We start from the raw sequence: 24,427 nt of genomic DNA on the forward strand, positions 1-24,427 counted from the left end.
TCTAATGAATGTATCCAGACTGAAGATCCACCATATAGAACACAAGCAGAGAAAAGATGATGATGATCAGGAAAGTCTCTGTTCTCAGTCATGTTCTCATCACTGACTCCCTCTGTCTCATCCACGTGAACCCCAGACTTCTTACTGTCTTCTGTCCTGCTCATTGTGAGCTTCAGAAACTAGTCTACGTCTGTGGTGTGTGAGAGGAAATGATGCACTAGTGGATTAAAAAGGCTGCACAATGACAACAAACATGTTGATGGACTGAAAACAGTGAGAAGAAAAAATATTGATCATGTCACCAAACAGATTAAAACTAAAGTAACGAGTCTGTTTTGAAAATTTAAGAAGTAGAAAGTACAGATATTTGTGTCAAAAATGCATTTTTTGAAAATAAAAAGTTTAAATAATAAATAGTGAAGTAAAAATACTGATACCAGAAAGGAAATCTACTAAAGTACAGTAACAGTTCTCCATCCTACATGGTGCGACACTGAAGAACCATGGAACCACACGTAACTATGGAGATCCCTCTGGGGTGGGGGTGTGGGTGAGGGTAGGGTCGTTGTCGAAGCACCGCCCCTGCCGATCGGTGATTGGCTGAAGCAGCAGGTTCTTGACGGATGATCAGAAGGAGCGCGCGGGCAGCAGTTTGACACGGAGCCGAGCGCCGGAGTTTTTGCGCGCGCTAATGAAAGTAGCGGAAAAAAAAGTCGCTTCCTGATTCGCCTTTGATCTTCGGGAACAAAGCGTCCGCGCGCTTTCATGTTTCTTTATCTTTTTCCGATCACCACTTTGATCAGGGGTTTTAACCACCGGATGAAGCAGCGCGCGACTTGAGGACCAGGGATCCGGGTCCAGCGGACGCCGTTGAACAGAAACTCGCAGGAAGCATGTGAACCCCGAGACTGTGCGTTTTTTTGGGTTTTGTTTATTTTGTTTTTGGGTTTTTTTTTTTTTGGTGATCTCGCACTGAGGTTCTACTATGATTCCTCCTGCTAACATGACGCAGGACGACAGCGACAGGAACGAAAAGGAGAAGGAGATCGAGAAGGAGAAGGAGCTGGAGAAGGAGAAGGAGAAGGAGCGCGCGCCGGAGCATAGCGAGCCGCCCCAATCTCCGACCTCCACGAACCAGCACGAGTCCAAGGTAACCAAGGTGCGCTTTCGACGCACCTGCGGGTTCCATCCATCCATCCATCCATCCATCCATCCATCCATCCATCCATCTATCTATCTATCTATCTATCTATCTATCTATCTATCTATCTATCTATCTATCTATCTATCTATCTATCTATCTATCTATCTATCTATCTATCTATCATACTATCATACTAAAGTATTATGACACTCAACTTCTCCACTCATATGTGCTTCTTTCCCAAACTGTTACCACAAACTTGGAGGGCCGATCATGCATGATGTCTCAAAATACGTTTGCGTAAAACCTTCAGTGTACTTGAACTTGGAGACCCAAACCTGTTCCAGCATGACAATGCCTTCCATGGGTTTGGAGTGAAAGATCTACCTACACAGCTCAGCCTGGTTGAACAAATGAACTGGAACAGAAGTCCAGCCCCTTCTTAATCTTTACTCAAAACTCCACTAGGACACTGTGGAATAATCTTCTTTCCAGAAGAGTGGAGTTTATTATAAGAGCAAAGGATGACTAAATTTGGAATGGGATGTCCAGGAAGCACAAGATCTCAAGCTCAGGTGTCCACAACATTTTTTTTCCAACATCGGTACATGACAAGGTATTGAATAATCCACTGGTAAGACCTGGTGTACAGGTTATTATTGATCATGCAGTTTCTGAAATGAAATATTTGGGTCTCCATGAGATTCCAGGAAAGTCTATAAGAACATCCACTGATCATCCAAACCATCATAACCACCTAGCTTGTAGCCGTAAGGCCTGGTCTCCATAAGACCTCTAAAGGTGTGTTGTGGTATCTGACCTTTATGTCTGAAAGTTGTGAGCCTCCATGGATGGAATGGATTTGTCCGGAACGTCCTACAGACAATCGATCAGATTTTTTATATGTTCCTCAAATCGTTCCTGAGCAATTTGTTGCAAGGTGGAATGAGGACACTAACCTCGAAGGGATGAAGGTGCAGAGGGTTTACTGCAACAGTGTTTATGTAGGTGTCAAAGAAACATCTCTAACATGTCTAATCAGAACATCACCTAGACATCAGACACTGTCTTTGCCTGCTTACCTTCTTTCCATAATGCATCCTGGTGCCATCACTTTCCAGGTAAGCAACGTCTACATGATGTAAAAAGAAAACGTGATTCTCCACACCAGGCCACCTTCTTTTGCTTCGTGGTTTAGCGCTGATGCTCAGGGGTTCATTGTAGGAGCTTTCGTTGGTGTACAAGAGCCAGCTGTGTGTGGAACATCGTTCCAGAAGAGTGGAGGTTATCATAACAGAAAATGGAGACTAGATGTGGAATTGGATGTGCGAAAAGAAGCACATTAAAGCTTATACATAGTCCATATTTGCTGCAGGACATTTTTAACTCTGATGGAGTTTTTAGACGCCAAGCTTAGTTCATGATATACACCGGAAACATTCACGAGGCACAAGATCTTCTCGCGACACATTTACGTCGTGGGGGAAAAGGGTTTTTTTGTTGAGATCACGAGAAAATTAAGTCGTGGTAACGAGAAAATGACTTTAATATTTAAAAAATTGAGTCATGATAACAAGAAAATGACTTTTATGTTGAAAAAAATTAATTTGTTATAATGACAAAACGTTTAGGTTGAAAAAAATGAAGTCGCGATAACGAGAAAACGACTTAAATATAAAAAAAAAATTAAGTCAAGATAACGAGAAAACGACTTTAATATAAAAAAATAAATAAATAAATAAGTCGTGATAACGACAATATGACTTTTGGTATGTCGAAAAAAAATTTAGGAGAAAACAAGAAAGAAGAAAAAACATAATGCAAGGCCTTTAAGGACCTCCGTAGTTTATTAAGAAAATTAGGTAACGCAAAGCATCGACCGAACGTACGTGACGAGCTGTTACTATGGAAACCGTAACCTATTAGAATGAGATCTTTGATATGACCTCGCGATTTGAATTACTGTGCTAAGAAAAGAACAGAAAATTAATCCACAGCTTCAGGACCTGGAAAAAAATAAATCTAATCAATGTTCCAATTGATTAGGATCATGGGGTATCATTTGGGCAAAATGAAGACCCTTGAAGAAAGACATCGAAGGGGGCGGAGTTACAGCCGCGTAGTGACGATATCATGGTGCTGACAGGGACAGGTTCGACGCTTATTATTTAAATCATTGTACTTATTAAAAAATGACCCCCCCTCCCCCCGAAAATGGCTTTTCACACAGAGTGAAAGGATCCGTGTGTATTTTTAGGTCGGCGTGACGTGATTCGTAATGTCTTTCATTTCATGATGCATAAATCGAGCAGACGAGTCAGACAGATCTGTGAGGTGGTAGGCGTGCTCGTGGGATGCGCTTTGTCACCCGTATTGGCGTTTCTGGCTGTTTCGCAGCTTTCCGCTGACTAACTGGGTCATCTGTTGCCCTGAGTGCTACAATCAGGCCGAAAAAATCGGACAGGTCAGTGGAATTAAACAGATCACGATACTGGGTTGAAGTAGGTTATAGCAACACTTTTTGTCCAGTAGATTTTCATACAACTGGTTTATTTGGATTGTAAAAGAATTATTTGATTGTGGGATGTTCTTCAAAAAGACCACCTTTTTATACTGCTATTAATAATAATAATACCGCCACATTTGTAGCAGTATGTATCGGCTAACAGAAGTTTGTGGACATCTGACTGGAAGATTTGGTGATGTTTCAAACACCCCGTTTCATATTATTCCCCATTTGCTGTAATCATGGAATCCACTCTTCTCTCAGGAGGATGTTAAACTAGATTTTGTCGAGATTCTTTCATCCACAGTGGTGTTAGGAAGGTAGTATATAGTGGAGCATCTTCCCAGAAGAGTGGAGGGAATTATAAGAGCAAATTGGGTCCTAATGTAAAATGCAATGTTTAAACATGCGTCGGTCTACTGCACCCAAAGACGTCTGATAGAATTGTGTGTCTCCATCTTTGTGGTATTTGTTTGAAGAAGAAGCACATTTGTGTCGAAATATCAGGTGTCCCAATACTTTTGTCTACAAAATGTATAAATGTGTTGGTTCCCACTGGATTGTCTCTTGTTCAGCTTGTTGGCAGAACTGCTCCGGTTTATTCTGTAGAACAAATTGTTAAGAGGCAAAAGTTTTTATTGGATATAAACAGTCCCAATGAAAAGGCAGAACAACATTCACAACAACCACATGTTTAATCATTAGTGCAAAATAGATTATTCATAGTGAATGTAGAACCGACTCCAGCTTTAGTGTGAAATCACTTCATTACAGTCTGAGGCTCAGTACAGCTGTCTGTCTGTCTGTCTGTCCGTCCGTCCGTCCGTCCGTCCGTCCGTCCGTCCGTCCGTCCGTCCGTCCGTCCGTCCGTCCGTCCGTCCGTCCGTCCGTCCGTCCGTCCGTCCGTCCGTCCGTCTGTCTGTCTATCTATCTATCTATCTATCTATCTATCTATCTATCTATCTATCTATCTATCTATCCTCTATTCGTCCGTCTGTCCGTCTGTCTATCTATCTGTCTGTCCGTCCGTCCGTCCGTCCGTCCGTCCGTCCGTCCGTCCGTCCGTCCGTCCGTCCGTCCGTCCGTCCGTCCGTCCGTCCGTCCGTCCGTCCGTCCGTCCGTCCGTCCGTCCGTCCGTCCGTCCGTCCGTCCGTCCGTCCGTCTATCTATCTATCTATCTATCTATCTATCTATCTATCTATCTATCTATCTATCTATCTATCTATCTACACTCAATATAAAATAAACTATTCACTCTGTGGGGAACTCGTTTTTTTTAATACACTTCCAGCAGAAAGCTGTAATTGAGAGCATTAGTTTATGGTAAGAATATTTTACTTAATGAGGTCAACAAGGTTCAGATCTGTAAAGTGCAGTTCCTTCAGAACTTTCTATCTTCAGCTTCTGGACTACATGAATGGAACAGTGTTAAAAATGCAGCAGTGCTTTCAGTAATCGGAGCCAGAATCTGTCTCCTGCACTCGATTACACCGTTCAGTTCAATTACACTAAATTACGCAGGATCTTATAAGACCACCCTGGATTTCCAGCATCTGCAGTCTCTTTTAGAAAGGTTTCAGATCTTTATCTGTCTGTAAGAACAGAAGTCGTTCCTGCACTTTTACGGGCCTCTGTAACGAGATCCGTGTGGCGCGAGCGTTCTTCATCTCGCGGTGAAGACGACGATGTGTGGGTTAATCTCGTTTTCCATACACAACACACACAAGCGCGCACACAAGCGCGCACACACACACACACACACACACACACACACACACACACACACACACACAGCTGTGCGAGGAAACAACACATATTGTTTTGTACTCGATTGCTGCCTGCTGTCATGCAAATAACTGCTCCACATTCCACCTTTGATCCACCTTTTTTTCTTTTTTTTTGTTAGATTAATGAATGTGTGTGTGTGTTTGTTGAGAGACAAATGAAATGTGCTGCTAGAAAGTGACTCAGTGAATAATTCAGTAATTATAGTGTTATAGTAAAGTATGACGAATACGTCTGAGTAAGCCTTCACAGTCTGGCACAGAAACATGTGGATGAAGACGTCATAAGTGTATTTACCACGGTGTTGTTGGGTTCTGGATCTATCTATCCATCCATCCATCCATCCATCCATCCATCCATCCACCCATCCATTCATCCATCCACCCATCCATCCATCCATCCATCCATCCATCCATCCATCCATTCATCCATCCATCCATTTAGCAATCCATCTATCCATCCATCCATCCATCCATCCATCTAGCCTCTATTCATCCATCCATCCATCCATCCATCCATCCATCCATCCATCCATCCATCCATCCATCCATCTATTGATCCATCCATCCATCTAGCCATCCATGTATTGATCTATCTATCCATCCATCCATCCATCCATTCATCCATCCATCCATCCATCCATCCATCCATCCATCCATCCATCCATCCATCCATCCCATCTTCTATGTATGTATGTATGTATGTATGTATGTATGTATGTATGTATGTATGTATGTATCTATGTATCTATCTATCTATCTATCTATCTATCTATCTATCTATCTATCTATCTATCTATCTATCTATCTATCTATCTATCTATCTATCTATCTATCTATCTATCTATCTCCATTAATAGCTGAATATATGCTTTACTTGGTTATCACATTTCCCTGGTTTCTCTGTCGTGTTGTTTCACCTTCACATCATTTACTTCCTGTTTGAGTTTCGGATTGTTTGCCTGTTGATGATATAATAAATATTCTTACTCAGCACTTCTAATCCACTTCTGCTGTCATGCATACATGCGTTACATGACAGAATCCAGACGAACGTGTGCTGTGATAAAATAATAGCACCTGTCAATTTTGAGACAAATGGATGTTCTTTATGTTTCTATGCAACAAACTGAGGACAGTGAATGAGTGGATGAAAGTTCTGTTGAGTCCAAATGTGACCATGCAATTCGGTCTGGACTGCGGCTCCTTGGAACCGAATTCACCATACAACAAGACGATGAGCCGAAGCGTACGTAAGTGTTTTGTAAGTGATATTTAGAGAGCAAACAGTGGTCTGGAGTGATATTTATCATGGAACGACCTGCCCAGTCACCGCACCTCAATCCCACTGAAATGCTCTGGGATGAAATGGATCATTAAAAAAATCTGCAACTAGTGAAGAACATCTTTGGCGAGTTTTACAAGAGGCACAGCAGTGTTTCAGCTGAACGTTTGGAGAAACAAAGTGTCCGGATGCTGAGAGTGTTTAAAGCTGTTCTTCATGCTAAGAGAGGATTTTTGATGGAAATAAAGTGGAACATCTGGACATTTATAGATTTGTGTGTAAAAGTAAATCTCCATACTGTTGCTTGACCTAATTTGTTGCATTGAAACCAAAGGAACATCCACGTATTTCTCCACAACCATGAAGACTGTGTTTTTAAAAGGTGTCGTATGCAAATTAATTTTTCAAAGTAAAATATGGATATTTTAGAAACTTCACTCAAGTCTAATACTACACACTGCACCCTCACTCAAATGTATAATGATCTCCAGATAGAACATTTAAACATTTGGATCAAGCTGAGTTTTTCCTTTAAAATCTCTTTTTTTTTTTTTTACAAATGTTAAAAAGTTTTTTAAAAAGTAAAACCACACAGCATTGATGTCACGAGTGTGTTTTATTGAGTAAGAATTATGTGTGTGCTGTGTGTTAGGAGTGTATCTGGATTTCTGCCACAAACACACACTCTGTATCTTTCATTCTGTCCACACACACACACACACACACACACACACACACACACACACACACACACACTCACACACACACACACACACACACACACTCTTTGGGCTGTTTTATGGCTCAACAGATTGAGTTATAAAAGTTACTCTGTGTGTGTGTGTGTGTGTGTGTGTGTGTGTGTGTGTGTGTGTGTGTGTGTGTGTGAGATGGAAGCTTTTCTCTGACCGCATTATAACACCTCTCCTCAAGCACATGCCAAAAGCAGATGATGAGATGAATTTGGGTTAAACACACTGATAATCCAGAGCACAGAAGCAAATCTGATCCTGATCCATTTGAATACGTTTGTATGTTTGTTTGTTTTTGTTTAAACATCAGTCATGTTGCCCTAATCTTATTTGGAATCGATCTCAAACAGACTCTTCGATCCATAATGCAGACTGTCTGAATCCCACTCTTAATCCCGAATCCCAATCAGAGTCACACGGATTAATGTTAATCAGATTTATACGTCCGGAATCTAAGATATCTGAAATGTTTGGAGAAACGAACTTTCTGGATGCTGAGAGTGTGTAAAGCTGTAATTCTTGCTAAGGGAGGAATCAAAATAGAGTGGAACATCTGGTCATTTATAGATTTGTTTGGTCAAAGGAACCCGTCTGATAAATCCGAACCTGGTTAATCAGTGGAGGGCCGTCACGCTCAGCAAGGCCTTCTATCAGAATCACTGACTTATCTTTTAATGTATTTTTTCTATACATTAAATTGTTCTCAGTAGTCTGGAACTGAAAAAAAGAACATATGTAATGTAATCCAATCAGATTTTAGCCATCACATATTGCCAGAGTTCAAGAAATCTGCCAACAACCAATCAGATTCCAAGTTTACGACTCCGAGGCCGTCTAGCAAGCGTACGATAACGTCGGCATTTTCACGTCTTTTGTTCAGAAGGTCAGACGGCACACTAGTCAGAGCTCGCAACCTGCATCTGTAGCAAACTGCACAATCTCAAATACACTCATGTGGAGTTAATAGCTGATTTGTTAATTCCACAACGAATGACAAAGAAGATGAAATTTATTTCGTCGCAGATTTACGTACTTTTCTAGACGGACGTTTCAAGAAAATCTGGACATCGTGAAAAAAGGACGACCAAAACAGTTTAAAACAGAGGTTTTGACTAGATGCTCCTGATAGAGATTATATATGCGGGTGGTGCAGCTGTGGCTACAGTGAAAGGAGACCTTCCAATCATTCCATTGATTGGAATGATTCATTCCAATCAATGAACTAGATTAATACACACAAAGAGAAAAAACAAGACATTAAGAAACAGTTAAATACATTATTATTATAGATTGTACATGGTCACATTGCATTGTGGGATTGATTGCTTGGGCACCTCTCAAAAGTATTGCACTATAGAGGGAACAGTGGGTGATGTCACCTGAGAAGCCTGAACCAGACAAATCCCTCTGCATGCATTTCACTTGCATTTCCATTTTCATCCACCATTTTCATAATCTTCCCTTAATCGCCACGGCTTAGTGGCATAATGGAGATGTTTTTTTTAGAAGAACGAGGATCCTGCTGGGCTTTGCCAGCTAATTTCAATGAGTGATTGATGTCCTGGGTAATGTTCGGCTCATAAAGAGGTTATGTATCAGGAGAGACAGATGACAACCTGTTTCCTCATTTCATCTCTCGCTGTCCTGTTTACGCACCGCGCTTCATTAATAACTCCACGACATGCGTCAGGCCTTCATCAGGCCATGAGGAGGAGGAGGAGGACGTTTTGGAGCCTCGCTTTCAGCAGGATGTATGAGTTTAAATTGGGCCGCTCCATAAATTTGTTTTTAGAATAGCTGTAGGTGAGCACCGGTAGGAACATCTGGCGTCCAGACCATTATTCTGTTTCCCAGCATCAGTCGGATCGGATTCATGCTCTTTCCTCGGTTACACAAAACACATCATTGTTTCAGCTAGATGAGATTGCTAGCCCAATTGCTAACTATCATCAAAAATCCACAAGTGCACCATCCCTCCCACCAGTGGCCAGTGCTCTCAAGGCACATTTAACAGCAAGGAACCCACAGCAGAACATAATTATCAAGTTTATGACAAAAGCTTGTTAGAACTGTGGAATGCCTTTTGAAACCTGATTAGCTCAAGGCGGCCATGTTTTTTTTTTAACAAGTTCACTGTTGATTGCAAAGCCACACCCCAGCCTTTGCTAAACCATTTACCTCATGGTGTCTTTCAAGTGTATTGAACCCATACGAGTCATGAATTAAAGGTAATCAACAGCAAACAGTAGAGAAGTAAATGGAATACGTTACTGTACTTAAGTAGCTTTTTTGTGTACTTTACTGAAGTGTTTCCATTTGGGGAGACTTTAACTTCACTGCATGTCAAAGTCAAATATCGTACTTTTTACTAAATTTTTATTTTGTGAAATCAATCATATCTTTTTATTTATGAGGATTAACACTTAACTGGTCAAACACCCAGCAAGTCACCAATCAGGGTCGAGCGCTCGCTTTGTTTTTAGCTTGTTGTGATCGGCGCGTGGTGGTTGTAGCAAAAATTCACTATTATCACCAACATACAGTTCAGCATCAGTTCAACAGCAAGCAGAACATTTAGAGAGGAATAAATGATGAAGAAACTCCAAACTCGAAATCACCACAACACACGTGACCTTATTTACACGATTTTTTTTTAAGTAGCTGAAAAGAAGGTTTCGGGCTCAAGATAATTTAAATAGATATTAATCAGTGTTTGACTTATTAATATCTATTATCTAATATCTATATTCTATTATTAGATCAGTGTGCTGAGTCACATTTGAGTCTTTTCACATAAACTGAGGTGATTAAGCAAAGAGTCTTGTGACAAATGACAGTAGGAACATTATAGTTATAATAAATCATAGTACTTTGGATACTTGAATACATTTGATAGGCAAAAACTTTGGTACTTTTTTTTTAATAGGAAACTTAAACTTTTACTGGAGTCACATTTTACCGAGTGTTTCTCTACTTTTACTCAACTTCAGTTGTTTGTTTACTTTGTCCACCATTAAAAGTAACCCATGTTGCCAGTCATATTAAGTCTCACATTTTCTTCAGTAGTTTGACACCATTTTTGTGAAAAAAATTCTAGGACTAGTTTGCAGGAGCATAAATAGCTTGAAAGTGGGTGTTTTTGTTTGGGAAATCATAAAACAACAGAGGAACACTTTTGTAGGACACTTCTTTTGTAGGACACATGGGTCATGAGATATAGACCAATCTGTGAAACTCTATGCTAATGTGCTAAGTTTGAATTCTCTATTATTTTTGGTTCGGTTCTGCATGGTATGGTTTGTATTAGGTCCAACAAATTCATATTAAATAGAGTTTAAAGGCTGTGCATATGGACTTCTGTGTAATTGAGTTGTTTACACAGTCTAGTTAGCTAGCTAGTGTTAGCAGGATAGCTAGATACAGCTAACAAAGTTTTCAATGCATTAAAAATGGCCGTAGGTCAGCTTCTAGATTTCTACGTCCCAGCCACACTAAGCTACCACTCCTGGGCCCCTGAGCAAGGCCCACGAATGAGATAAATGTAAGTCGCTCTGGATAAGGGCAGCTGCCAAATACTGTAAATGTATACATTTTTTCTAATGTTTTTCATTCAGGGTTAAATTATTGTGACCATATTTAGCCACAGGTATCTCTTCAAATGCCTACTCTACACTACTACTCCATAATGTTTTGATCTCATAACAACAACCTTGTCTGCATGCACGCAAACCAGCGAAAAATCATCTGTCTTCTTTCTCTCCTTCCTGTCCCAGCTGCAGAAGCTGAAGCGCTCGCTTTCCTTCAGGACCAAGAGTCTCCGCAGCAAAAGTGCCGACAACTTCTTCCAGCGTCCGAGCCCCGAGGTCAGCAACAGCAGCAGCACAGGACAGCTCAGTACCATTGGGGTGTCGGTGTCGGCTCCGCTTGAGTCCTGTTACCTCCCGCCCCTGACCCCGCCTCCCACGATGCCGTCTGGACTTCCCCTGACCATCTGCTCGCCGTCGCGTGCGCCGCGTCCGCCCGACCCCACGGCACACACCTTTCTGGAGCACACGTTCAAGAAGCCGCACTTCTGCGACGTCTGCAACCATATGATTGTAGGTAAGACCATGTGGTTCGTATGCTATGAGATTTATTACGAAAACCTTTAGAATGACAGAATTTAACTAGTGGTATAATATCAATCATCCCAAGTTTTTTACCGATTGCCAAGTGTGCCAGGAAGAGTACCAACAACACGCCAATTCTTTACATATTGTAAGCTAGCTTGTTTGCTAGTAAAAGTGTCTACTAGCACCTGCAATCCACATAAGATTCAAGCAATCATCAGCTAATAACATTAATAAATGAGAGTAAGATTTAACGTTACATCATTTATATAGACATAGAATTATCTTTTTAGGGCCTTGCTCAAGAGGCCAAAAATGGGTTGCTGGCATTGCCCTCAATTGTGGGGTGCTGGGATTTAAACTCATGACCTTGAGTAGCCCCTGAGCAAGGCCCTCAACTCTGGAGTGCTGGGATTGCTTTGAGTGTGCTCAATAGTGAGGGGATTTGAATTTCAACTTACGACCTTGAGTGGCTCTTCAGTGGCCCTTGAGGATTGTCCTCAGTTGTGGGGTGCCGGGATTTGAACCTACAACTCATGTGCTAGGCCCTAAACTGTGGGGTGTTGGGATTGCTTTTATATTGCTTTGTGGGTTGCTGATATTTGAACTAATGACCTTGAGTGGCCTTTAATCAAGGACTTAAACTGTGGGGTGCTGGGATTGCTGGAATTGCTTTCAATCATGTGGTGCTGGGATTTGAACTCACAACCTTTTGATCCAAAGTCCAAAGTCATTTGAATCACTGAGCTACCAGATTCCTATGTTACCTCCTGGTTCAAAGAAATTAATTTTAACCTTAACCACTTGCTAACTTCTCCATTGCAATTATCTAGCAACCTAACTTGTCTGTTTTAACTGATGTTACCCGATATTTAACTCTTTTATCTCTTCAATATCAACCACTAAATTTAACCATCTAACTAGCATCAACCTCAACTTAACATTTTTGTTCTTTAATAATGCTAGAAGAAGCCTATGGGTGACAATGTATTGTTAATTAGCTAGCTAAGTAAATGTTATCTAACTGGGAAAATATTTATTAGCTAGCTAACTGATGTTAACTGCATCATATATATTAATATTAGGGCTGTCAATTAGTTAAAATATTTTATTGCAGTTAATTGCATGATTGATATGAGTTAACTCGTGATTAATTGCAACTTCATCTATTTAATACTCTAATCAATATGGCAATGGACAAATATTGATGCTTTATACAAATGCATGTTTATTCACCAAACAGACAAACCTTTTCTATGTTTCCACACGGACGGTTTTAATTGCCGGATGTGGGCACCATTGCGGATTTTGTTTATTGATTAAAAATTATTATTAACGTCATGAACAAATGTGTGTTGCATTTAAGGCTTTCATTTTGCCTCTTTAATATTTACATATTTATATTTTTTATAAAAGTGGTGAACCAGAAATGCGTGCTGCATTAATCGCGCATTAAAATTAGTGCTGTTAAAACGAATTCGCGTTAACGCGTTAATTCTAATTCTAATTCTAAAGTTTTTTTCTAAAACTGATTTTATTAATGCGCGATTAATGTGGCGCACATTTCTGTTTGACCATTTTTATAAAAAAATTATGTATTAATGAATATGCTAATATTTCAGTAGTTAGCCAACTAACTAGCAATAAAAACACAGGTTTGTCACTGACAGCTAATTTACCGAATTCAATATAATATACATATTTGATGAGTGTGAATGTTGTTATAGAAGGTGTTTTATTAAAAAGTTTTTATCAATAGTTTTGTTAACTGGGTGTATATAGGGAACGTGATATGTAGTACGTACAGAGTACTACAGCATGTGTGCGGGATCTGTGCTAAACCCTTAGGCGATGTGTGCAGTCTGGGTCTGTCTCTAGAACTTTCTTCTTTCTTGAAACTTCTATAAAGAGGGTCAGTCGGTCTCTCCGTCGCGCCATGTGTCCGACATAGCAGGCAGCCGCCTGCAATTGCTGTGCAAACGTTCTACTTTTACACCTAGGCAGGTAATACCACAGGGGACATTCCATAAACAAGACGCCCTGCTGACAGGGTTTCCGAAGCATAGATGCTTTTTGAGGTTTTCAGATCACGAAGTAACAACCTGTGTTCTGGTAGACGTTCTGAAAAACCGTAACAGCTCCTAAAATCAAAGATTTTCAATGCTTTATTTCCAGTAACCCAAAATGTATCGTGTGTTCAACATATAATAAATAGAAACACTGTAAGGACAGTGTTTGTCCTTACAGAGGGGAAAGTTTGTGGGCACCTGAGCATTAGATCAGTCTGTGCTTCTTCTTCTTCTTGAACGTCTCATTTGACAATCCCAATTTACTGTTATATTAATCTCCACTCTTCTGGGAAGATGTTCCACTAGATTATTTGTGGAGATTTATTTAGGAACAAGGGTAAGGAAGTTCTTGAATTGTAGTCAGCATTCACATTCATCATGTTCAATAGGGTTGAGGTCAGACCTCTATAGCGGGAGATCTTCCAATCAAAAGCACGAGTTTTGGAAACCTGTCTGTGCTTATATGATTTATGTTGCAACTGGAGTTAGTGACCTCTCCCTTGACCCAGACCCAATGCTACAACGGCTTGTATCTAAACAGTAGCCTACCAAGAAAGTCATTGTTCACTGTCTTCCTCCTTCCTTTCACAACTATTTCTCCAAATCTTTTGGCATCGTCGTGCGTTTAAAAATCATTTTTTTAAGAGTTTAAGAGTTATAGAACAGAATTGTAAATATTGAATAGCCTTTATTTCTCAGTGAAATTCCTTTTATTGCATATCCCAGTTTGTTTGGAAGCAGGGGTCAGAGCGCCGGTCTGGAGCACAGAGGGTTAAGGGCCTTGCTTAAGGGCCCATGAGTTGCAGCTTGCCTAAACAGGGATTGAACCCACCTCCTATTAGTAAATTATGTGTATTTGGGTTTCCTCTTTTTGTTTCTCTCTTTGTAGTCATTCTCTCTTGCTCTCTCTTTACACAAGTCAGTTCTGAATGAAATCCAAAGACAGCAGTAGAAAGTAATGAATTTCAAACAGTGAAATGAGTATCAGATCATGATCTAACACCATGATTCAGATTCAGGTCTCTGATGGAGGTGAAGAGAGGAGGCCTTTCCAAAACATTCCAAATTAAATTTGAACCGTAACCAATTGCTAACTCATCTATTGTAATGTCGCTAGCAATCTTAACTGTATTTGCTAGCTGGCTTGTATATTTAACTGATATTAACTGCTATCTAAATATTTATAAATATTCTAATATTACCCATTAGAAAATGTTTACCATCAAACTAGCATTAACCTGTTAATTAATATTGCAAGAAGAAGCCTATGGGTAACAATTTATTAGCAAGCGATACAAATATTTACTGTTAACTAACTGGGAAAATATTTTGGTTGGAGCTCTATAGCAGGAGATCTTCCACTTTAACCCGTGTAAAGCAGATCTTTATGGAGCCGGATTTGTGCACAGGTGCATTGTCATGCTGGAACAGGTTTGCATCTCCTAGTTCAAGTGAAGAGAAAAGCTGAAAGGGTTTGAACTCATGACCTTTCAATCAATAAACATCATAAACACTAGTCTGTGATGTAATGAACCAGTATCAGGGTGATTTTTTTTTTAATAAAGACAAGAAATAAGGGCGACCGACTTTAACGTGAATGTACGTGAGTGAAGTGAGTAGCGAGTCCTGAGGGACACCTCGAGGAACAGAAGATGAAGAGCATTTGCATTTGTTGGTTTGATGCTAATGAAGGGTTGTGTGTTAGTCAGATAAGAGGAAACCCAGAGCAACAGGCGTAAAGGCTGTAAGTGTGTGATGTGACATAGAATCTAATGCAGCACTCAGATCAGTGAGCAGGAGAATACTAAATGTGTGTGTGTGTGTGTGTGTGTGTGTGTGTGTGTGTGTGTGTGTGTGTGTGTGTGTGTGTGTGTGTGTGCATGTGCGAGAGAAAGACAGTGTAAGCAGGTTAATGCCCAGTGGATAGTCAAATGAGAGCACATGTTAATGAGCTCAGACTGTTAATATGGATGCAGGATTAGTGCAGATGTCCCACCCGCAAGCATAAATGAGTGTGTAAGAGGGAAAGAGAGAGAGAGAGTGAGAGAGATATCAGCAAAAATTAATAAACAAATAAATATATATATATATATATATACTTCATTCCAAAGGTGTTCAATACGGTTAAAAAAGCCAGGTGTCCTAATACTTTTGTCCATATATTGTATTATCTGTTGGAGAAAGTGAATTGTTTTAATGCTGATTTAATACAACATTTTTTACTGATTTAATGCTGATTTAATTTCAGAATTAATACTAATTTAACACTAAATTAACAGTCAACTAACACTAAATTAATTCTGATTTAATGTTGATTTAATACTGAATTTATTTAGATTTCATACAAAATTATTGCTGATTTAATACTGAATTAATAATAAATTAACACTAAACTAACAGTGAATTAACACTGAATTAATGCTGATCTAATGCTGAATAATTACTGATTTAATGCTGATTTAAAGCCGAATTAATTCTAAATGAATGGTATATTTATTTAATGCTATAATGCTAATTTAAGAATATATTATTAATTGATTTAATGCTAATTTAATACTGAATTAATACTGATTTAATTCTAAATTAATATTTGATAATAATATTTTTTTTTCTTAATATAACATTTAATATTAATGATATTAATAATATTATTAATATAATATAATTTGATAATATAATTTAATTATTATAATTATATATTATAAATAATTATAAATATAATTTCATATTAAATTATAACTTATTTAATACTGAATTACTCCTGAACTAATGCTGATCTAATATGGATTTAATGCACACACTTGACATTACAGAAGATTTGTCAGCCAGGATAAGTTTATAATGGAGAAAAGAGAAGCTGCACTTTGTTTGCTCCTGGAACTTCATTACGGTCTCATAAAGTGCAGAAATGTTCTGCGTTGTTTTTTTATGACATGGCTACACTTTATGGTTATTAAATTTATGACAGTCATAAAGCCAAGCCAAACAATACGTCCAAATCTGTTTCTCCCTCGCGAGTGTGTGTGGGCGTCGCCATTTGGTCTCACTGACGAGGGAATGTGAAGAAGACATGCGACTTGTGCTTTATTTTTTAAAAGAACTTTGTGTGTTAAAGTTACAGTATGTACAGTCTGTATATATATATACATTATATACATATATACAGACACACACACACACACACACACACACACACACACACACACACACACACACACACACACACTGTATATAAGTTTATTTGAGATATTAGCGATTTTAATAGCGCCAAAAAGGAGAGTTGATTCAGAGATTCCCAGGTGATTTGATGAATCACACCACCACAGCCATCTCCAGGTGGCATTACAGCACCCCAGTGCATTGTGGGTAATGAGGCCGAGCAGAGAGATGGAGATGAGGATTGGAGAATGACCACAGGATCAGCGCCATGTTGGCTGCACTCATAAATATGCAGCGTGCCTGTTTTTATATATATATATTTGATGTTTGATGATAACAATTTAATAATTGTTATTAAAAAATGTATCTTGTTGTAGTCACTAAGTAGAGTCTGTTAAAAGTTTGAGTCTGAAAAACACTGAGTCTTTTATAGTTTTTGAGACACATGTTTTTTTTGTTTCTATGCATCTCATTTTTTCTTAGACATTTTTTGTCTCTAACAGAAGAACTTGTGTAAGACCGAGAACAGTGGAGAAGATGTGATCAGACTCCCTCACCCCCACACTCAGACATGGAGGTGGAAACTTAATGGTTGTTTTGGAACAGGGAAGTTTGGAGACATATTCTTTGGTGAAAAGACTCGGCCTTCCCACACTTTTGACGGGTGCTGTATACGTAAAGACGACGTCTGGAGCCGATAATGATCCTAAATGTGTTATACGGTTGCATCTAAAAGCGTGAGATTGGATGGAGATCTTGGATACCCATCAGCATGGAAGATTTTCCTGGCGTAGTCTTGAGCAGGTTGAGTTTCTTGAGAATCGTTTCAGCCTACTGCATTAGTGTGCCTTCTTTACCACTCCTGGTAAACCTAAGACCAGGGGCGTCCAATCTTTTTCACAAAGGGCCAGTGTGTGTGCGTGATTTCATGCCAACCGATCAAATCTACACCAAATTCTACCTGTTTACATCTAGTGATTTTCATTTTCAATAACTATCAGGTGTGGTTCTTGATTGGTTGGAAAGAAAACCTGCACCCACACCGGCTCTTTGTGGAAAAGACTAAACACCCAAACCTTAGACACAGATACAGACACATTACAGGACATTGAGATTCTTTTCTTCTTTAGCTTGTTCAGAATCTGGGCTAAACATGCTGTGTCAGCCACGATAAAGCAGAGATGGGCTTTGAGTAAAAAAAAACAAATGAGCCACCAATGCCCAGGTTTTTGCCAGGTTTATAGCACCCCTAGAGGAGAAAGAATTGAGGGCCATGCTGAAGGGCCCAACAGTGTCAGCTTGGTCATGCTGGTATGTGAGCCATTTACACTCTGATGGACATCTGGTGTTGAGGATAAGGTTTCCTTTTGAGTCTGGTTCCTTTTAAGGTTTCTTCCTCATGCCATCTCAGGGAGTTTTTCTTTGCCACAGTCACCACTGGTTCACTCGTTAGGGACAAACATCTAAATTATTTTATAATCGCTTTATCTCTGTAAAGCTTTGAGACAATGTCCATTGTTAAAAGCGCTCTACAAATATAAAAATGATGAGGGTCTTAACCATTGACCAGAGGTGGGAAGTAACGGAGTACAAATACTTCGTTACTGTACTTCAGTAGATTTTTCTGGTATCAGTACTTTACTCCACTATTTATTTTTCAGACAACTTTTTACTTTTACTCATTACATTTTTACACAAATATCTGTACTTTTTACTTCTTACATTTTCAAAACCGACTCGTTACTTTAGTTTTAATCCATTGATTTGGTAAAATATAAAATTTTTATTTTCACTGCGCGCCGATTTCAGCCGAACAACTGATTTCCTGTCACTGCGCGTCTTTTTCAATCCGCTGGTGTATAAAGTCCTGACTCTCACTCTTTACGAAGATAAGAATCAGCAGGCAGAAGGCAGTAAGAAGTTTGGGGTTAACGTGGATGAGACAGAGAGAGTCAGTGATGAGAACATGACTGAGAACAGACACATTCATGATCATCATCATCTTTTCTCTGCTTGTGTTCTATACGTGGCTCTTCAGCCTGGATACATTCATTAGGTGTAAGTAGAAAAAACCCCGCAAAAATGCAGTTAGAAACAGCCAACGGTATTTTATTCTCTTTAATGTAGTTGATGCAGACTCATTCATAAATTAGTTGCGGCAAAAATGCTGATTGCTGATGTAATTTTCCATGAATCTGCTCTATTAGAGATTAAAATATGAGTTATGTAGTGAACGTTAGTTGTTTACAATAGCTTGTAGCATAGCGCACTGACACTAACACACCAAAGCCGTTTCCTATGCAGTGTTTTATTTGGAAAGACTTGGTATAATGTTAATTTAACATTAACACACAATTAGCATATTGTTTATCTGTGCATTTACTAAATGAGCACTGTGCTACATCCGAACTGACCCCACTGTATTTTTATAATCAATTTCTATTCTGTTCTTAAGTGTCTTAATTAATTTTAAATAAAATTTTAAACCGTTTTTTAATTCCTTGTTTTGCTTTGTCATTGAACCTGAGAAAAACTTAAACTTAAAATAACCATAATGACGCAGTCTCCATGCTACAATAATAAAAGCAAAGTTTTTCACTGTGGGGACACTGTGTCTTTATAAGTACAATTTGACTGTATTATTTGTGTCCCCCTTCAAAAATTGCTTATGAGAATTTTTATATTTATGGTCTATATATTTATTGTGTATCTATCTATCTATCTATCTATCTATCTATCTATCTATCTATCTATCTATCTATCTATCTATCTATCTATCTATCTATCTATCTATCTATCTATCTATCTATCTATCTATCTATCATTAATATGATGTGAGGTCCAGTTAACAGCTAAAACAGGTAGAAGTAATAACTACTTTTTACTTAAGTACATGTCTGAGTCAAGACTTCTTTACTTTCACTTAAGTAAAAAGGTATAATCAGTACTTCAACTTTTACCCGAGTATTTTAAAACATCTGTACTTCTACTTAAGTAATGAATGTGTGTACTTTTGCCACCTCTGCCATTGACCAACCACTACACATTTCACATTTCCACAGCAGAAGCTTCTTTAGCGAGCTAGTTTGGGTCATTTCAGCTTAAATGAGACTTGATTTTTGGCGATTTCAATGTTTCCTGTCGCTGCATCTTTCCAAGCTGTTCTCTATGTACTTATTGGAGAGAAAAAAGAGAGTGTGTTTGTCTTTATTGATCTGCTGTGAGTCTGAACAGATCTCCAGACCAAACAGGAGGTGATGAAGAAAGAGGAGAATTTATGGCTTGGCAAAAGAAACTATTAATCTTCCTCCTCACCAGGAGAGAGAGAGAGAGAGAGAGAGAGGGAGAGAGAGAAGGAGGAAAAAAGATGATTATTAAAATGAAGAAAAGAAGTGGGTCCGCCGTCATTCCCATGTGACGTGTGTAATCTTCAGAATTTATAGCAGGCCTTCATCACACACATTCACAAACGTAACCTCGAATCGAGGAGATCAATCAAACTCGTCGCATTTAAGGGTGTTTTGAAGCTCTGAGCGCAGGTGATGCGTACGGTTCAAAATAGCTGAAACGATCTGCACGGCTTTAAAGGAGTGGATGCTGGATCATCGATGAATTGGTTATCGCATGTGTGTGGGTGTGTATGTGCAGGTGTGTGTGGGCGGGTTGGTGGGTTGTGTATTCATGCATATGTGTTATAATGATTTAATACACCACTGCGATAGAGGAAAGGATTACAGAGTTAGTTGTGTTGATGAAGGCATTTGATGCCCGTGGAGGTGCGAAGGCCGGGCCATGTGGTCCGATCCAACAGACTTGCTGTAGAAGTTAAAGCTGTTAATGATCCACTGTTCACGACTGTATTGGCAGCAAAAGGGGACCAACACAATATTAGGCAGGTGGTCATAATCTTATGCCTGATTGGTGTTTCAACACATTATAGGGGTAATAATCATTAGAATTTTTGAGGGCCAAGCATCCAGACTCACTACAGACTATTCAATCACAGAACACCAACAGACCCTAGGAGGAAATGTCTGGATGAACGAATGAGCAAGAGGTCAAGATGGATATATCTCTTTTGGATAAATAGCTCAGACCCACTTTAAAACCATAAATGTACTTGCAAATTGGGATCTCAAATCAGATCATATCCCAAATGGTGGCGCTACAGCGTTGACAGGACTTTTGGAAAATCAGTGTATTCACAATATTTTTGCCAGATGGCAATTCTGTAGACATTCTGTAGACACCGCAGACAGAAAAAGAATTGGAATAAAAGGTAGAACAACAATGTTGTACTGGGGCAACTTCGGTGTTTGGCCCCCTAATCAACATTCTTTTACTGAAAACGCCACCATATCAACAATGAGAGGTTTTTGTTTGTTGAGTAACAATACACTGAGACAATACTATCACTATGTCAGTGTGTGACAGAAATACAGACGATCGGTAGACAAAATTAACAAAACCAAGCACTTCAGTTATTCAATTGTAGATATTTTTTATGATGTTTATGCATCTCACTAGTTCAGGAGTCAATGTCAAGCCCCGAACGCTGAAAACACTCTTCGCTAATGTGTGTGCATGTGTGTGTGTGTGTGTGTGTGTGTGTGTGTGTGTGTGTGTGTGTGTGTACAGTATGTGTTTGTATCTAGTGTAAGCTTCGTCAGGGGGGAAAACCCAGAGCATGCACTCAAATCAGTTCTACAGCTCAGGTAACACGTCACGGTTTTCCATCGTGTGTAATTAAAGCCCAGAGGACGACATTGGAGTCTTCACGAGTGCGTGACAGAGAGACGAGTGACTTCATTCCCTGTTCAGAGGTTAAGGATGTCTCGTGTCACCTAAGTATTGCGGATCTGCTTAATATTTCAGAGCGGAATAAAGAAAACACTCCGGCCGACTATCTCGTTACATAATAGACCATACTGCAGAGAAAGAGATATAAAGAGAATAAAGTGTATAGAGTGTATGAGGGACGGATTCTCCTCCAATGCTGCTAGTGTGTGTGATTTACAGGGTTACACAATTTTGGAAATTTTAGGGTCACAAGGTTTCAGCAGTTTGAACACAATGAGCACAAACGTAACCAGAATGAATGTCCATATCACTACACAACTGTGGGTCTTCTTCTCAGATATAATTCCAGAAGAACCCTTTTTTTTCTCAACATAAACAGTGAACCCTTGAGAAATTTGAAAGTTTAGATGTAAAGCCTTCAATAGAATCAAATACAAATCAAACCCTGAAGAACCTCTTTTTATGTCTATAGGTTTAGATTTATAAAGAATTCGTCTCTTGTCCCTCTAATGGGATTCTTGAATGGGGTTTTCTTCCGAAAATGTTTTCCAGTACCTCCTCTGTAATAAAATTAAAACAAACAACCATCAAAATTAAAAGTAAAAGTGCTCCCTTCAAATTTTCACTTGTAAAAGTACAAAGTTTTTTGCCTTTAAATGCACTTAAGTATCCAAAGCACTATGATTTATTATAACTATAATGTTCCTATTATCATTTTGCTGAGTTAAAGATACACGTCAATTCTTTACTTCTTAATTTTCATTGGCTAAATCTTTTTTGACGTCAACCAATTAACAAGCATAGAAAACATACATAGGCTACGCTACAGTACTGTACCATACTACAGTTCTCACTATAGATAAAATAGTTATGTGCCAAATTGAAAATCATGATAAAGTGGAATCCCAAGATTTGAACTGCGATAAATCGATGGACGACTGTATTATAATAATAACTCTAGTAATATAATATTAATATAATAACGATAATATATATTATAATTACCGTAAGTATTTGTAAATACCCAAGCGGGTGCCTTTGTATGAGAGGTACAGTAAACAGATGACCAATCAGAGTACAGATTGCAATATGAAGTGGATGATATACAGATTTTTGTACCCTACATAAATTAATGTACCGTTTATTAATAGTAATTAATATAACTATTAAATATTTTCAGGGAAACACAGTAAGAAGCTTTTAATTATCCAGTTAAACCTTGAAAAATCATTGAGATTCATTTAAGCATTCTTTGGGTTCCTTAGTTCCTCCAACAATCTCGATCTCAATCAAGTAGGTTCTGATTTTCAAAAAGCTAGAACCAAAGTACTTTAAAAACGTTGACATGATGAAGCGTATTCCTGGATGAGTGCTGGGTGAGAAACAAACTACTGTGAAAATCCTGCGGGTGAGTGACGTTGTGTTTTGAGTACGCCGAGATTTACTTCAGTGTGACCTAAAGCAGATCTATGACCGACCATCGTGGGGACGCATTTCCTTTTATGGCCCCATGCTTGGATCACTGTGGTCTTTGCTAACACTTATCAATCACACAAACATGTAAGCAGGAAGTCGTCTGACCAGTGTCTTTTTGCGTGGGAACCGTTTAAGTTGCGGAAGAAAACAACAGTCTTGCACATGCTTATCGGTTAATCGGGGTTGTGCAAGTTAACGACTGGACGTTGTTTATTGATGTTAATATTGTCAATTGTTTTTTGTGCACACATTTTTCCTTGAATACTTAAGAACTTCCAAATATACTAGCTGGACACGGGTTAGGGGCACCAAACTGTTATATTGGTATCTGTTTCTTTTTGAACATCCCATTCTATATTTATTCTCCATTTCCTCATATAATATATACCTCCATTCTTCTGGGGAGATGTTCTACTAGATTTTTTAATCATTTAGCTGCAAGGGTGTTAGCAATGTAGGTGAGGTGAGGAGACCTGGGGTGAGGATTGCAGACAGCATTCACATTCCGACTCACACTCCAACTCATGTGAAGCATATTTTAATGGAGATGGCTTCGGGTCTCCCAGTTCAAATAAAAGGAAAATTTCATGCTACGTCCTGTACAATTGTGTGCCTTTAACTTTGTGGTAAAAAATTTAAGAAAGAAGCACATGTGGGTCGAAAAGTCGGGTGTCCCAATACTTTTGCCAATATAGTGCATATTATATAGATATTATATTTATTATTTTAGTGTTTTTTCCAATAGTTTAGATTCCTTTCAGTAATGAATCATGGCACAGTGATCAAATCTAAATGTTTGCTCTTTATAAACGTAATAAATGGGTAAGAGTATAATAACGTTTTTAGATTGAATCACTTATAAGTAAAGAGTTTACTCTTTGGTTTAGTTATCATTTAACTCTAATATCCCAGAAACTTGTTCTGCAATTTTTCTTCAGCTTGCCAAGGCGGAGCAGGGAAAGTTTTCGGTAAGTTTGTGTTTCGTTTCCTGCACCCATGATATCAAAAATTAAGCTGCTAAGAATTCACTTCCTGGTTTTGCTAAATGACAGCCAATCACAGACTTCTTCAGATGGCATCACCATAATCCATTTTATTTCAGCTTTGACAACATAGAATGCTAATTGCACATATAATAGTTTTTCAGCACTAGGTTAGCTTTCCAGGTCGCTAAACGCAACAATGGGTTAATGCTAGATCACTAACTAGATAGTTATGCTACAGGCTAATTCGATTAATAGCTAGCTAAAGCCGTCACAAGTTAAATTTCCAAGAAATTGTTCACTTTATCCACGTTCACAATCAGACTTTTGTGGTAATGTCCAATTTTGTATTTTTCGCTG

The 24,427-nt window shown here is 38.8% G+C and overlaps 1 protein-coding gene across 2 annotated transcripts in view; it reads left to right on the plus strand.

The window, feature by feature from the left end:
- Nucleotides 1-587: 587 nt before the first annotated feature.
- The window catches only part of stac (SH3 and cysteine rich domain), a 66,087-nt gene continuing 42,247 nt past the window's right edge, over nt 588-24,427 (plus strand). Inside the window, exons 1-3 of one of the 2 annotated variants that reach the window (XM_083544783.1) lie at nt 588-1,150; nt 11,245-11,572; nt 24,023-24,052. In XM_083544783.1, coding sequence (XP_083400909.1) covers nt 986-1,150; nt 11,245-11,572; nt 24,023-24,052 — 523 coding nt within the window. In that variant the 5' untranslated portion in view covers nt 588-985. The remainder of the gene's footprint in view (nt 1,151-11,244; nt 11,573-24,022; nt 24,053-24,427) is intronic. The other variant, XM_083544784.1, reaches the window with a different exon arrangement.

Source organism: Silurus aristotelis (assembly GCF_946808225.1).
Source record: "Silurus aristotelis genome assembly, chromosome: 6".
NCBI lineage: Eukaryota > Metazoa > Chordata > Actinopteri > Siluriformes > Siluridae > Silurus > Silurus aristotelis.